We start from the raw sequence: 16,693 nt of genomic DNA, 5'->3' as shown, positions 1-16,693 counted from the left end.
ATGAAATGATTAATTTCATCAAGTACTGCTCCCAGTTAGACCAACTGAAAGCAGCACTCAACGAAAAGCACCCAGAATTAGTCAACAGAAAACGTGTAATCTTCCATCAGGATAACGCAAGGCTGCATTTTTCTTTGATGACCAGGCAGAAACTGTTACAGCTTGGCTGGGAAGTTCTAATTCATCTGCCGTGTTCACCAGACATTGCACCTTCGGATCTCCACTTATTTTGATCTTTACAAAATTCTCTTAATGGAAAAAATTCCAATTCCCTGGAAGACTGTAAAATGCACCTGGAACAGTTCTTTGCTCAAAAAGATAAAAAGTTTTGGGAAGATGGAATTATGAAGTTGCCTGAAAAAGGACAGAAGGTAGTGGAAAAAAACGGTGAATACGTCTTTCAATAAAGTTCTTGGTGAAAATGAAAAATGTGTCTTTTATTTTTACTTAAAAACTGAAGGAACCTTTTGGCCAACCCAATAAATGCATCAAACTCCTTTCATGCTGGCCTCACCAGAAGTCAAAAAGAGAGACCAGGTAAGCAAAGCACCTTTTCCAAGGCAATTTGGAACAATTGCTGTTTAACAGAGAAGGGGACAAAACTTATCATCCAATGTTGCTTATGCAGAACACCGAGGAGCACGTAAAATGAAAAGACAACAAAGCACAAAATTAAATTAAGCCATAGACTTTCATTTCTGCCAGGAGACTGACCGGCCAAGCGACCGCCTGCAGACTCCCCGCCCCAGGCCCCCTGGGACATGCTTCCCAGGACGCTCGTGCCTCCTCTGAGGTGACCAGTTCTGGGTTCACGACACGAAGCTACAAGAGATGCCCACAGCCCTGGGTCCTGTGTGGCTCACCTCGGCATCTATGACATCCGTGATGTACCTGGGCGTCAGCAGGGGCATACGGACGTACTGCAGCAGGTCCGGCAGAGACTCTTCCCGCCCCTCCCTGGCGTGCTTCACCCAGTTGATGACGGCCTCGAAGACGGGCTCTTCAGAATCCACCTGCGAGTGCGTGACCACATGGTGGGGCTGCTCTGTAACCTTGCTTCCCTTCCCTTCCCTTCCCTTCCCGCCCCATTCCCGCCACCGTTATTTCCCATCTCCCAGAAATAAGCAGGCTCTTGGGAAAACAATCGTTTCAGACACAACTTGCTGAGATCATGAAGAGAGTTATAGTCAAATCGGGTGAAAAAAACCTAAGAGAGAGAGTCCCTAATAGACCGTCAGTCACAAATCGGCTTTTAATTCAGAATTTTCCCCATTCCTGAATTTTTTTCTGGTTATTTCTGAAACTTCAGCAGGGGAAGGGGGAATCTGCTGCCCTATTCGAAACTGGCTCTTTTTTTAAAATTTATTTTGTTTATTTTTATTTTTGGCTGCGTTGGGTCTTCGTTGCTGCACGCGGGCTTTCTCTAGTTGTGGCGAGCGGGAGCTAGGCTTCGTTGCGGTGCGTGGGCTTCTCATCGCGGTGGCTTCTCTTGTTGCGGAGCACGGGCTCTAGGCACACGGGCTTCAGTTGTTGCGGCACACGGGCTCAGCAGTTGTGGCTCGCGGGACCTAGAGCTCAGGCTCAGTAGTTGTGGCGCACGGGATTAGCTGCTCCACGGCATGTGGGATCTTCCCGGACCAGGGGTCGAACCCGTGTCCCCTGCATTGGCAGCCGGATTCTTAACCACTGAGCCACCAGGGAAGCCCCCGAAACTGGCTCCTAAAATAACTTATATTCATAGGTGTTGTCTAAGGACCTCCATGCTCACTCTCGGACCCCTCAGCCAAGGCTGTGAGCAGGAACTTCCCTTAAGGCATCGTAAAGAGTGCAGGGTCTTCAAAGCACTGTCAATTAGTATTTGAGCAACTACTCTGTATTAGGCACCGTGCTATTTGAGATGACACATATAATTAATCATTTGGGGAACTTAGGTCTAAGCTACATATGACAGACTGGATAAGACACACCCTAGAAAACCTACATTACGTCCCTGGACAAGCATACGGTACAGTAACACCTAGTACCTCCCTGAAACTGACACCTGAGGACTAGGCCTGTGTCCCTCCATCAGCCCGTAGAGTGTGTCTGTTCTGAGATAACTTTCAGAGTGTGACAGTGCCCAGACAAAGACATCACTCTGTGGACTTCTCTCAAGAATTGAAAATACAGAAAATGTTTCAGAATGTTCATTCATTTGATGGATTTACCAAACACCTACTAGTGCCAGGAATTGTGGAGGGTAATTATACAACGGTGAAATCAGACATGAACCTTCCTCTTAAGTGGGGAGATAATTGTTAAATCAGAAAAACGAACAATCCCACTCTGTCATTATGTACCACATAGGAAAAGTACAGGGGCTATGAGACAGAATAACATGAGATTTCATTAGGCTGACGGGACAGGGAATGCCTCCCTGCAGGAGCAACAGGTTTAAACCTGATGGAAGAGTAGCAGTTAGCAGTAGCCTCGGGGCAGGCAGAAAGCACTTGGAAAAGCCCTACAACTGCACTTTCCAACACAGTAGCCATGAGCCACGTGTGCTATTTACATCTACATTAATTAAAATGAAGTTAAATTAAAAATTCAGCTTCGGGAATTCCCTGGCGGTCCAGTGGTTAGGACTCCACGCTTCCATTGAAGGGAGCACAGGTTCAATCCCTGGTCGGGGAACTAAGATCCCGAAAGCCGTGTGGTGCGGCTGAAAAACCCCCCAAAACCCCCAAAGTCTGTCCTTAATAGCAATGAACGTGGCCAAAAAAAATTCAGCTTCTCAGTCACACTGGCCACATTTCAAGTGCTCAACAGCCACCTGTAGCTAGTGGCCAGTGAACTGGACAGCACAGACACAGGTCCTTTCCATCTTCACAGGACTTTCTATTGGACAGCCTGGGAAACGACAGAGGCTGGTGTGGCAGAATGAATGAGGGAGGGGATGAGAAAGATCAAGCTGGAGAAGTAAACAGAGCATCAGGAGACTGGATTTCACTCTAAACCGTTAACAGGCTTCAAGTAGGCCAGTGTTGGGCCCCACTGACGTCTGGTAAAGATTTCTCCGAGAGCCGCGGGAGGGCGGTTCAGAAGGGCTAAGAGCTGGGAGGCCAGTTAGAAGCTACTCTGGTCCATCAGGCAAAAGGTGATGCTTAGCCTACGGCAGTGATGACAGAATCTGTGTAACCAAATTTATGGGAGGTCGAACTAACCCAGCCTACTCACGGATTACATGCAGGTGAGGGTGCAGGAGGGCGGTCATGGCTTTTTAAATAAACTTTGGTTAAAGGCAAGGATGACAGGCTAATAGTTCTGAACAGCTGCGTGCTAGACTCTGACACATTCTAGGTTTAAATTAGATATATCCATTTAAAATGGGGTTTTTCAATCATGAGCAGAGATCCTTTATCTTACTGAGGACAGAATAAACTAGAATTGCAGAGAAACAGCTAAACTGGGAAGAAAAGCCCCCAACACTAATGCTTCACTATGGAGAAAATATTCTCCATAATAAATTTTCTCAGAGACTTCGTTTATGTATCAGGCACTGACATTCTTATTTAATGCTCAGAACAGCCCTACGTAGTAAGTACGACTAGTATCTACATTTTATGGGAGAGGGATCTGAAGGTCAGGGGTTAGGGGACACGCGTCACACGGCCAAGCCCAAACCCCAGTGTGACCCTGAAGCCCGTGTTGTTTTAAACAACGTGACACGCTGCCTCCATTGTTTCAAGTACTATTGTTTTACATGGTCCAGAGGAAGCGTTAGCCCCGGGGCCAGACATCTGGTTCCTGTTTCTGGCTGGTATATGAAAGACAAAAAATGTCATTTGCTGAAAAAAAGCAAAGGCCAGTCTCGCTGGACACTTAAGGAAGACTGTACAAAAGAGTTCATCCTGGCTTCTGCAGAGGTCAGTTGTTTGCCCTCCCTGTTCCATCTGGTTTTAGCCCCCAGTCTCCACTGTTCTAAAATAAATGGTTGCTGTGACTACTTCCAGATCTGGTCAAATAGAAACACAGCTCACAGCTCCGTGGTGAAGAGAGCAGACTGTGGATGCAGATGGGCGGTGCAAGTCCTGCCCCTCCTAGCTGGGTGAGGGTGATGACTAATCACAGCGCCAGTTTCCTCCTCTGAAAAATGGACACAGTTCTGAGAACTGAACAAGATTTACAAATGCCGGACTTCCCCAGCAGTCCAACGATTAAGACTCTGTGCTCCCAATGTAGGGGGCCGGGTTCGATCCCTGGTCAGGGAACTAGATAGAGCCTGCATGCCGCAACTAAGACCCGGCACAGCCAAATAAATAAATAAGTAAACGTTTAAAGTCGTTTCTCATTATTATCTCAGGAGAGTGAGAGAGGAAAAAAAAATAAAAGAACTCTTAGCCTCCTTAGAGAATCGAATGTCTCCTCACTGGGGAAAACAAACCCAACAGGTAGACTCCTCCCCAGCACTTGGCTCTGCTAGGTGTCGTCCAGAAGCTCCTAACCAGAGGGCTGGAGCGCTGGAGAGGAATGCCTGGCTGCGGCGACACGCACAGCCCCCGCTGCACTCACTGCAGCTCCCAGCCTAACTACAGATCCACACGCAACCCCCCCCCTCTGCCCCCCCCCCTCTGCGGAGGACGGAGGCTCGCTCCCCGCTGGGCCGTGCCCCTGGGCGCTCTGGCACCCGGAGGCGGGACCCTAGGGCGTCAACGCCCGGTCTGCAGGGCCTTCTACTCCCACGGGCGCTGATGGGCGCTGATGAGCTGCCTCTGGCTCACCATCTCCAACCTGCTGCCCCGTCCTTTCTGATCCGCCCCCTTTACGAACTCGTTTAAATCCAGAAGGTTTTCTTCTCTCCTCTATGGAATTTCCTCCCCTTGAACAGGCTCATTATTTTCCTGACACTCAGTCATCATTTTTGTCTTCCTGTTTGTCGCCACTACTACACTGTGAATTCTCTGGAAACAAGACTGTCTCTTATGCACTCTTGGCTCCCCAGCACCTGGCATGGCGATGGCTATACGGGAAGACATTCTTGGTAAATGTTTTAAAATGCTTATTCCATACTGTTTAATAGTGATTCTTAACCGCTGGGATCACAAATTTCATTGAGGGAGGTAGCGAACTCCCATAAATAGGCAAATACGTTTGGCACGTAATTTCAGGGACATTTAATGAAACCTCAGAGCTTAATATGGACCCTGCTACAGAAGTATAACAACTCCACCTTGCTTTCTGGTCTTCTGGCCCAGTCCTGAAGAGAGCTAATGCCAAGCCAAGTCTGTACCTGGATCTCATCACACTTGATGAGCTTTTCCACCTCTCCTTGACTGAGAAGAATGAATTCTTCATGCTGCACCACTTCAGGAAAATGCTTCTGGCTAAAAACCTCAGCTGCTTGCATCAGATCAACACAGTTGTGAGTTTCCGCAAAGTCCCTGATACCCAGGCAGTTAGAAGGGTCCAGCTGGCTTTCCAAGAACTCGCAGCAGGCTTGCTTCACGCCTAGGACAGACAAAAACAGTGAGTCCTTGAGGACACTCGGCCAGGTAGATGGGCCTATATTCTTGGATCACAACATCTCCATGTTGTATCAGAGGAACCCTGGCTCAACACCTAAGAATCAGGTTAGAAATTTTATGCTTTGGGAATTCAAATCCTATTTTTGTCTTATGTGCTGTGTGGCCTTCTGCAAGGACTTTACAAATATCTGCTGCTGCATTAGAACAAGTACAGCAAGACGAACTGCTTGTATGGACACCACCACAATTAAACAAACATGCCTATAAAACTCTTGGGAATCAAGCTATAAAATCAACTTAATTTAGCGCAGTGTACCTAATTTCTACTCCACATGAAGACGTACTAAAAGACTCCGGTGAAGGAAAAATAGGAGATACTGATAACAATCTCATATTTGTCTAACTGAAAAGCTCAGAGTACAAAATTAATGTTAGAGCTGTGCACTAATGCAAAAACTTCACACTGTTTCAATCATGTATCAAAAACTGGAAATAACAGAAACAGAACTGGAGGTGAGGACAGACAGGTTGGGAATTGGAAGGGGGATCATCTCCAATCCTGTGAAAACTTTACACTTTCATTTTTGTGTGTCAATTTAAATTTTTAATAGATAATTTACATGATTCAACAAATTAAAGGTACAGAAGGGTTTATGTGAATAGTCCCCCCAGCCTCCCGACCCACCTGGCCATCTAGTTCCCTTCCACGGAGGGAACGACGCTTATCAGTTTTCTGTGTTTCCCTGCAGGACTGTTGTGCACATACATGGAAGGAAAGGCATCTATTATCCCCTCCTCCACTTTTTTAAAAACAAAAAGTAAATGCTCTCTTCCAAAGAGCCAAAGACTCACATTTGGAGGCTACTCTATACCGCACTTGAAATCTCAACTTGTGTGCCATGGGCAGTAAACATGAGGCCCACAGTCTGTCTCCTTAATTTTCACGATTAAGTTTACATCACGAATTTTGAACATCTCCAGAGTCACTGTGGCACGAACAACTTTAGCACCTGTACCTTTCAGCTGAAGCAGGCAGGCTGCAGGGAGCAGTTCCTGGACATTCTCCACCGTCACGTGCACGGTCTCCGTGTACACAAAGTCCAACAGGATTTCCATGGTCGAGGCAGTTAAACCCTGGATATCTACATACGGTTTCCCCTTCTCTGAAAGCTGAAAGTTCAAAGGGTATGAAATCATGGTGGTTATAATTCCACAAGATTAAGGCAGAGTCTCATATACAAGAGCTTCAAGGGACATTAACAATATTAACTGAATATCGGAGGAACCCTGGCTCAACGCCTAAGAATCAGGTTAGAAATTCCATGCTTTGGGGATTCAAATCCTATTTTTGTCTATGTGCTGAAAGATCTAAAAAAAAAAGATCGACTATTTTGTTTGATTTGTACAAAGCAAACACGGCATATATTTGTAGCTTTTCAAATGGGGGGAGCTATGTGTAACCCAAGAAGATACAGAGGTGACACCTCCCTGGAATATTAAGTTTACCTGTGAATACCTTTAAATGCTGCTTTCATGTTAAAACAGATACAGACGTAACACCAAATAGAACCAAACGTTGCCGTGAGCATGCCACTAGTGTCCGTGAGCTTTTAAGATGAAATACGGACTTCGCTGAGGCTTCGTGCTCGTAGATGCCCCAGGAGTTCCAGCTCCAGACCCTCCAGATGAGCCAGCACTGTCCTCTGTGTCCCTAGACTACACGCAGGTCATCCTGAGAGGGCTTCTGCTGCACCACTGAAGCCAACAGGATTGGCTGATACGTCGTCAAATCCTGGGTTGACTCTCTTTTGGGATTTTACCAAATTACTGGTGGTGCATTCAATCTAGACTATATCCGTGGAGTTATGAGTATAGTTGAGGCCAGATAACCATAGGAAATGGTTTAGCTAAGGGTAGAAATCTTCACTTTGACAGGATAGTCAACTATCTGAAAACTGATTGCCTTACAAAAATTTGACTAGATTGTAACCTTAGTTTAGAAATTCCAATTACTTACAAAATTCCAGTGCACGTCCATGACGAACTAAATCTTTATCATCAGCCCAGAATAATAATCAGAAAGTATTCTCTACCAAAGCCAAGAACAAAATAAATCCCTAACAATACAAAAAGTCACCAGTACGTTATTTTGGAAAAACATTTTACTAACATTTAACACAGCATAAGTATTTACAAACAGAAACATGAATACATTTATGCCAGGAATTTCTTAGTCAGTAAACTATATTCCCATTAGCCAAATAGCTTAAATATGTAAATGAGATCACTATGTAATAACTTAGAGCAACTGTAGTATTTCACATTAATATTTGCTTTACAATTTTTCAGGGTGCCTCTCATTTACTATTATTTCATCTGATTCTCACAGCAACCTGGTAAGGCACTTAGGTCTGATATTGCTGCCCTTTAAGACAAAAAGGATCTAAGGTTCAGAGAAGTTACGTGACTTAACCAAGGCCTCAAGTAATAAGCGACAGATCAAAGCCAGGCCTCCTGCCTCACCCTGTGCTCTTTCCGTTGCACCACATTTAAGGAGCAATTTAGGGATGGAAGAGAACGAACAAGCCATCAAGTTCAATCACTCTGTCCTACAGACAACCTAGTGAAGTCAGATGGTCACCAGGGTTCACACAGAATTACTAAGAGAACTGAACCTAAAATCCAGGTCTCTCCCACCTCCTAGAGAAATGAAAGTTTAAAAAAAATAAACAAATGGGACCTAATGAAACTTAAAAGCTTTTGCACAGCAAAGGAAACCATACATAAGATGAAAAGACAATGCTCAGAATGGGAGAAAATATTTGCAGATGAAGCAACTGATGAAGGATTAACCTCCAAAATTTACAAGCAGCTCATGCAGCTCAATATCAAAAAAAATGAACAACCCAATCCAAAAATGGGCAGAAGACCTAAACAGACATTTCTCCAAAGAAGATATACAGACTGCCAACAAACACGTGAAAGGATGCTCAACATCACTAATCATTAGAGAAATTCAAATCAAAACTACAATGAGATATCATCTCACACCAGTCAGAATGGCCATCGTCAAAAAATCTACAAACTATAAATGCTGGAGAGGGTGTGGAGAAAAGGGAACCCTCTTGCACTGTTGGTGGGAATGTAAATTGATACAGCCACTATAGAGAACAGTATGGAGGTTCCTTAAAAAACTAAAAATAGAGCTACCATACGGCCCAGCAATCCCACCACTGGGCATATACCCTGAGAAAACCATAATTCAAAAAGAGTCATGTACCACAATGTTCACTGCAGCTCTATTTACAATAGCCAGGACATGGAAGCAACCTAAGTGTCCATCGACAGATGAATGGATAAAGAAGATGTGACACATATATACAATGGAATATTACTCGGCCATAAAAAGAAACGAAATAAGAGTTATTTGTAGTGAGGTGGATGGACCTAGAGTCTGTCATACAGAGTGAAGTCAGAAAGAGAAAAAGAAATACCATATGCTAACACATATATATGGAATCTAAAAAAAAAAAAAAAAGGTTCTGAAGAACCTAGGGGCAGGACAGGAATAAAGACGCAGACGCAGACGTAGAGAATGGACCTGAGAACACGGGGAGGGGGAAGGGTAAGCTGGGACGAAGTGAGGGAGTGGCATGGACTTATATACACAACCAAATGTAAAACAGATAGCTAGTGGGAAGCAGCCGCATAGCACAGGGAGATCAGCTCGGTGCTTTGTGACCACCTAGAGGGGTGGGATAGGGAGGGGGGGAGGGAGAGGCACGAGGGAGGAGATATGGGGATATATGTATATGTATAGCTGTTATTCACTTTGTTGTAAAGCAGAAACTAACACACCACTGTAAAGCAATTATACTCCAATAAAGATGTTAAAAAAAAGAAAAAAAATCCAGGTCTCTGGAACCACTCCTTTAAACAACTTCAATGCAAGGGTATGCAGAACAGTATGGAGGTTCTTAAAAAACTAAAAATAGAGTTATCATTATAAATAGAGTTATCATACTCCTGGGCATATATCCAGAAAAGATGAAAACTTTAATTTGAAAAGCTACATGCACCCCAATGTTCATAGCAGCACTATTTATAATAACCAAGACATGTAAGAAACCTAAGTGTCCATCAACAGATGAAAGGATAAAGAAGATGTGGTGTGTATACATATATGTGTGTGTGTGTGTGTGTATATATGTATACACACAGACACACACAATGGAATATTACTCAGCCATAAAATAGTAATAACAATTGTGCCATTTGCAGCAACATGGATGGGCCTAGAGATTATCATAGTAAGTGAGGTAAATCAGACAGAGAAAGACAAATACCATATGACATTACTTCTGTAAGGAGTCTTAAAAAGTGATACAAATGAACTTATTTACAAAACAGAAATAGACTCACAGATATAGGAAACAAATATATGGTTACCAAAGTGGGGGAGAGGGAAAATTAGCAGTTTGGGATTAACAGATACACACTACTATATATAAAATAGGTAAACAGCAAGGACCTACTGTATAGCACAGGGAACTATATTCAATATGTTGCAATAACCTATAATGCAAAAGAATCTGAAAAAGAATATACAACACACATGTATAATTGAATTAGTTTGCCGTACATGTGAAACTAACACAATGTTGTAAATAAAATATACTTCAATTAAAAAAGAAAACCTCAAGGGGATAGGAGGATGAGTTAAATAGATGAGGGAGATTAAGAGGTACAAACTTCCAATTACAAAATAAATGAGTCACAGAGATGACACGTACAGCATGAGGAATAAAGTGAATGATACTGTAATACATTTGAACAGTGACAGATGGTAACTAGGTTTGTTGCGGTGATCATTTTATATTGTATAGAAATAATGAATTACTATGTTGTGCACCTCAAACATAGTGTTGTAGGTTAATTATACTTCCGTTGATAAAAACAAGACCATTTGACACTTTCTTGCCTGATGTCAGTTTTTAAAGAAAGACTATAAAATACTCACTGGTCTGAAAAAAATAAAAGAGAGTTCTTTTATAGAACTCCACGCTAATTCCTGAACATGTAGAGAAAGAGTGAAGACAGGACGCACAACGTGTGGTGGGCAGCCAGCAGTCCGAGTCCTCAGTGCTTCCTGCTGGCAGCCGTGACACTCGCCCAGCTAAATAAATACCACTGCTTCTGGTGCTCCTTGGGGTACTGTACAGGACAGGGTCTGTAATGTCGCCCTGCACAGGGTCACTTTAAAACTAGCCTGGGGCTTCCCTGGTGGCGCACTGGTTAAGAATCCGCCTGTTAATGCAGGGGACACGGGTTCGAGCCCCGGTCCGGGAAGATCCCACATGCCGCGGAGCAACTAAGCCCGTGCATCACAACTACTGAGCCTGCGCTCTAGAGCCCGCGAGCCACAACTACTGAGTCTGCGCTCTAGAGCCCGCAAGCTACAACTATTGAGCCCAAGTGCTGCAACTACTGAAGCCCGCGCACCTAGAGCCCATGCTCAGTGACAAGAGAAGCCACTGCAGTGAGAAGCCCTCACACCGCAACGAAGAGTAGCCCCCCGCTCGCTGCAACTAGAGAAAGCCCGTGTGCAGCAACGAAGACCCAACTCAGCCAAAAATAAATAAATAAAATTAAAAAAAAAAAAAAGCCTGGATCTGCTGGGGCGACGTGTCAGGCTTCCGTGTTCTCCCTACCAGCCATGTGACTGAGCACTGGTTCAGCATCACACATGACTCTGGCTTTACAATTAGAACATCAGAATTAGAATCAAGCTAAGTTAATTTAGGGTTAAATCCCCTCTACCATTTACAAGCTATAAGGCATTTAACACCTGAGACCTTATTTCTTCATTTGTAAAATGAGACGGTAACAACTACCCCTGGGGTGAGCGGGATGCGACAATCACCGAACACAGCATCTGCCCATAAAAGTTACTGACATTTTCATGACACGATCTCTCCCACTCAGGTCAGCAGCAACACCCGCACTGATAAAACACTGGCGGTTGAGAGGATTTTTTAAAAAGTGTTACTGTAATGAAACATGTCAGCCATACATACAAGTGGAGATAAACGATATAATCAACAGTGGTGTACTCACCATTCAAGCTTAAAAAGAAATGAGGACAATTTATTTAAAATTTAAAAATCAGACTTGAGATACTGGGAGCTGAGGTCTGCAGCGCTCCCCTCTGCTCAGCTGAGTCCCTCACGATTCACCCAGCAGCCTCCTTCACATCTTAGCTGTCTTGCCAGGCAATTACTGAGGCAGTCTTTTTCCTAATACTTTGAGAGCAGAACCTCTTCTCTTGCCAAGCCAACCTGTTTCTAATTCCCTTGTTAAAGGCTTGTGCTCCAGAGCCAGCATATTTTTCTAGGTGATACTTCACACACCCACAGAGTCAGGCACTAAGCCCTCTCCCGCTCATTTGCAATTACTCAAAAGCCTTCACTGGTAGAATGAAGACTGATTTTCTCCACATATTGTTAGAAGGAATGGGATGAGGACTGAGGCTCACTCCTCTTTCCTTCCCCCCTCCCTCTTCCCCAGTATTCACTTTAAAATATTAAACTTTAGAAGAAGGCAAACAAATTTAAAAAACAGTAAGTAGGGCTTCCCTGGTGGCGCAGTGGTTGAGAATCTGCCTGCCAGTGCAGGGGACGCGGGTTCGAGCCCTGTTCTGGGAGGATCCAACAAGCCGCAGAGCAACTGGGCCCGTGAGCCACAACTACTGAGCCTGCGCGTCTGGAGCCTGTGCTCTGCAACAAGAGAGGCCACGATAGTGAGAGGCCCGTGCACCGCGATGAAGAGTGGTCCCCGCTTGCCACAACTGGAGAAAGCCCTCGCACAGAAACGAAGACCCAACACAGCCCAAAATAAATAAATAAATAAATAAATGTAAATTTAAAAAACAGTAAGTAAAATCCAATAGCTGGTATTTGTTTTACTACATGCTAGACATTGTTCTAAGCACGTCATATGTAATTTTCTCAAGTAATTGTAACAGTAACCGTATGCTATTGTGTATTACTATTATCCCTCATTCAGAGATGAGAAAACTAAGGCACAGTCAAGTGGCAGATGTTATCCAGAGTCGGCCCATTTAACACCGTACTATAGAAATTCACCATTACGTCAAACTTCTACTATTTTATTCAGTGAAATGAGACAACTGTGAAGTGACATGTGTGAGGTTTCACTTGTGAGGAGATGACTCACCACTTACCTCACTGGTGAACATGGCACAGAAGTAATCGCTGCAGGCAGCCAACACAATCCGATGGGCAGGGAAGTCTTTCTGTTCCACTCTCAGTGTCACATCACAGAGGGTATTGCTCTTCCTGAGGGAGTTCATGGAATTGAGGATGGATTTAGCATGAGTATTTGTCATTATGTCTTTGGGGGCCATAATGCCTCCCATCAGGCAATACGGAGAATGAAAGGGATCCTTGGATTCTGCAGGTACAAGAGAGAGAGAGAAAAAAAAAAAAACAATGAGCATATCTGAAGGACTGGAGAAACTAAATATATTTAGTTAGCTTTACAAATTAAGGAGGCTCCATCGGACTCAAACATCCACAAGTAGGAAGCACTCCTATTCCTGGTATTACCAACACAATCTAGCCACTAACTATCCCGAGTAAAAATGATCTCTTCTTCCTCTGAATTCCATTATCATCGAGTGCCCAAACCACTGGACATTTATTGTAATCAGTACGCAACTGTACTGTAAGTAGAAAGAGACGATACATTTCCTGCCTATCTTCACAAGGCGGCTGTCGCACGTGATAAAATGAGAAGATAAAATTTCTTAACGGTGTGACATCGCTATTTTTAATATAACTCTAATCCTTAAGTAGATTAAGTAGGTAAATACTTAGAGGGTGGGGACCCTGTTTTATATATTTTTTTCTCTCCTAGCAAGTGTATAATAAATGGTTAGTAATAAAACACAAGAAAAGAAAAACTGCGTATTCAACCTAGGGCGATAAAGGCCAGTATCAGTAAAAATAAACTTTTTTTCTAAAGAAGCACACAAATAATTATTTATGATGACGTCCAACTATATCTGGATTTCTTCTTAAAGTGAAACTTCAAATGAGGACCCAATACCTATAGTGAATAATGGAAACCATGCAAGCTTATTTATGAACTTTCTCTTAAGCTACTGAAGCTCTTCTATAGAAGGGTCTCCCTACTCTATTAGTAAACATCAATCAGCATTAACAAATCAATATTTGTAGTAATTCTTCTATACTGAGAGAGACTTACTAGGATAGAAACCTATCAAAACTCTACGATTAATTTCACGGCCATAGCCAGTCACTTGTAAAGTTCACCTGTATGCATCAATTAAATGAACTCAGTAATATCAATAGGTTACATATAAAAAAGAATCAATGTAAGAAGTACTTTCGTGGTTGTTGACAGGCTTTAGTCACACTATTTTTGTTGTTGTTGTTGTTGTTTATTTGCTTCCAGGAAAACTTCTGGGGAATGAAATGGGGTGGTTATTAAGAGAGTCTATCTTATGTGGAATCCAAAACTTTCTGAAAGGATCCAAGAAAATAAAATCAATCTACGGTTTTCAAGAGTCCACAACTCACAACCATAATTTCATATGAATAGGAAAAACGAGATCCTAAATTCTCATCTACCCCTGTTTATAGTTAGGGTATTGTTCTATGAGCGCTCCAACCACTCCGCAAGACCCATGTTACAGAAAAGGTGATTCATCAAAGCATAAGATGATTTTCAAAAAGATTTTCCTTAAGTCAACTTACTTTCAACTCTGGAGATGTGAGAAAGGTCTGCACAGACCCCCCCTCCCCTTTACGGTGAAGACCTTCTCGGGGGGTTATATGACCTGGCTCGGCCTGTCAAACCAACGCGACCCCAACGCGGCTCGGTCTCCCTCCCGGAGTTCCCGACCTCCGCCCTCCGCCCCGAGGTGACCTGGCCCAGGGCTCCCGCGAGCCTCCCGGTGGAGCCGCGGAAGCCTTGGGCGGCGTCGAATTGCGGAGGGGCCGCCTTCCCGGCGGGTGAGGAGCGATGCTGTGCTACCCGACAGCCTGAAGGCGGAGGTCGGGGCGCTGCACGCCAGGAGACTCCTCCTCGCCCGGAGGGGACGACGGTGGGAGGGGCGGCAGGGCAGGGCGTCGGCCGACGCCCCCGGGCCACTCACCTGCGCTCCGGCCCGTGGGCTGGGCGCGGGGCAAGCGGGCAGCCCGGGAAGAACCCAAGCGCCGCCGCCCCGACCCGGAGGCTCCGGCGCGGTCCCGGCGGCCGCGCGCGGTGATGACGTCGCTCCCGACCTGTCACGTGACTGGCCACGTCACTTGACCCGAGGGTGCGCATTGCCGGCTTCTGCGAGCCCGGAGAAAGCAGCGCGGAGGGTTTGGGTGACTCGGGGCGGGGAACTGGGGGCGGAGGCGGGTACGGGCGCGAGGGCCGGGGTGCAGCCCCAGCCAGGTGACCGGCTGAGGCGATGTTCCCCAGGGCCGCGAGGCGCGGCGGACTGAGAGGATTCCAGAGATTTCTAAGCTAAGGGGCTGACTGCAGGGAGTGTTTTACCTGACAGGTATTCAGGAGCCCTCTTACATCGAGTAAACCCACGGAGGCTTCCAATTTCTTCACTTCCATTGTCCACAATGGCCTTTTCGGGCCGACCATCGCTGTGGTGAGAATCCTGTGAGTCCTTCGGCCACGGACTTCAGCGTTCTCTGCATCACAGTCGGGCCTGTCATCACCGCTGGGTGGTTCTCCTCTGCTTCTGCACTCCGAGACAGTTAAGTGGAAGGAACTTGCGGTCTCTAGAAGCTGCACACTGCGAGGGAGATTGCGAAGGATCTTCTTAGAAGTCCCAGGAGTCCTCATCTCCCCTCTTAGGCTTCTGCTGCCTTTCACAGCTCTTGGATGCTGAGCTTCTGATTGATTTCGGCCCACTTATCTCAGTGGCTCAGAAGGGAATGAGGTTCCTTGATTCAATTCATGTGAAGGTCCAAACCAGTTGTGTTTGTACTGTTTTCCTCTGTGGGGCCTTTGATTTTTTAGGGATAATAAAACTATAGCCAAGTGGGTAGCAGTCTAATTTTACGTAGTGTTTCCATCTCTCATATCATATCTCTGATCTAAAATTCTCTGATTTACGTATCGTGAGTGCAGGATTGGTACAAGTTTTATGGGGGGCATTTTGGAAAAGTTCACCAAAATGATGAATGCAGATATCCTTTAACAGCGATTTTAATAAATCTATCCTGTGTATACATTCACACATATGTAAAATGATGTGTGTGCAAGGTTGTTTGTAGATTGTATTGAAAACAAGTCTAACGCCCATCAGTAGGGGACTGGTTCAGTAACGTAGAGTACATCCATACAGTTCAATACCATGAAGTTGAGAAAAGTGTGCATACTTTGCTATTAGTTGTGTAAAAAGGTTGGGGAAATATAAATAGTCGTATTTGCCTGTATATGTATAAAAATTGCATTTGGAATAATACAAAATAGAGTAGTAACATTAGTTTCTTTGGAGAGAGGAACTGGTTGGTTGGGAGACAGGGTGGGAGGGAGATTTTTTCCTCTATATATTTTTATGCCTTTTGAATTTTGCATCATGTGAATTAAAAGTATGTATAATTTAAATAAAAATAATCCCTTGTTTTCTGGTTGCAGAATAGCACCCAGATGCTTTAATGATATTGCCTAATTCCTGGCTGCTAAACTGAGAGTTTCTCCAAATATGAGAGGGAACTTAATAAAAGAGGCTTTGTTTAGAATATGCGCACTCCTTTTCCTGAGAGTAAAAGATGGAGAAACTGCTAGCAAGAAAGGCAGCACACTGTGGGAACTAGTTCAGGCTTCTGTTTTCTTCAAGGGTGCAGCCCTAGCATGTTTTGAGTGCTTAAGTTGTGGGAACACGGTCCTCAAGTGAGAATATTTCTAGTCGTTTGGACATCTGACTCAGTACGCTACAGCCCAGACTGATTCTGAGTTTCTTAAGTCCACTGTTGGAGGGCTGTGTCTGGATGAGGTGAGTCCATCAGCCAGGTTCCACACATTGCCCTGCCTTTTTGTTTGGACTCCAGGGATGACTCTGGGTGTTTACAGCTACTGAAAGGTTTCAGCAAGGGAAAACAGGGATGTGCTGTGGAACTCTAGATCAAGTACGT

The 16,693-nt window shown here is 44.6% G+C and overlaps 1 protein-coding gene across 2 annotated transcripts in view; it reads right to left on the bottom strand.

Moving 5' to 3' along the window:
* KLHL12 (kelch like family member 12) overlaps positions 1-14,822 on the bottom strand; it is a 28,068-nt gene extending 13,246 nt beyond the window's left edge. The window contains exons 1-5 of one of the 2 annotated variants that reach the window (XM_081218698.1): positions 14,707-14,822; positions 12,748-12,977; positions 6,521-6,674; positions 5,270-5,487; positions 864-1,013 (exon numbers count right to left, since the gene is read on the bottom strand). In XM_081218698.1, the coding sequence (XP_081074824.1) occupies positions 864-1,013; positions 5,270-5,487; positions 6,521-6,674; positions 12,748-12,942 (717 nt within the window). In that variant the 5' untranslated portion in view covers positions 12,943-12,977; positions 14,707-14,822. Of the gene's footprint in view, positions 1-863; positions 1,014-5,269; positions 5,488-6,520; positions 6,675-12,747; positions 12,978-14,477; positions 14,648-14,706 lie in introns of those variants that run through there. The other variant, XM_081218699.1, reaches the window with a different exon arrangement.
* Positions 14,823-16,693: the final 1,871 nt, after the last annotated feature.

The sequence above is a fragment of the Mesoplodon bidens genome (assembly GCF_964165515.1).
Source record: "Mesoplodon bidens genome assembly, chromosome: 2".
Lineage (NCBI taxonomy): Eukaryota > Metazoa > Chordata > Mammalia > Artiodactyla > Ziphiidae > Mesoplodon > Mesoplodon bidens.
This window is presented reverse-complemented; position numbering and strand designations above follow the sequence as displayed.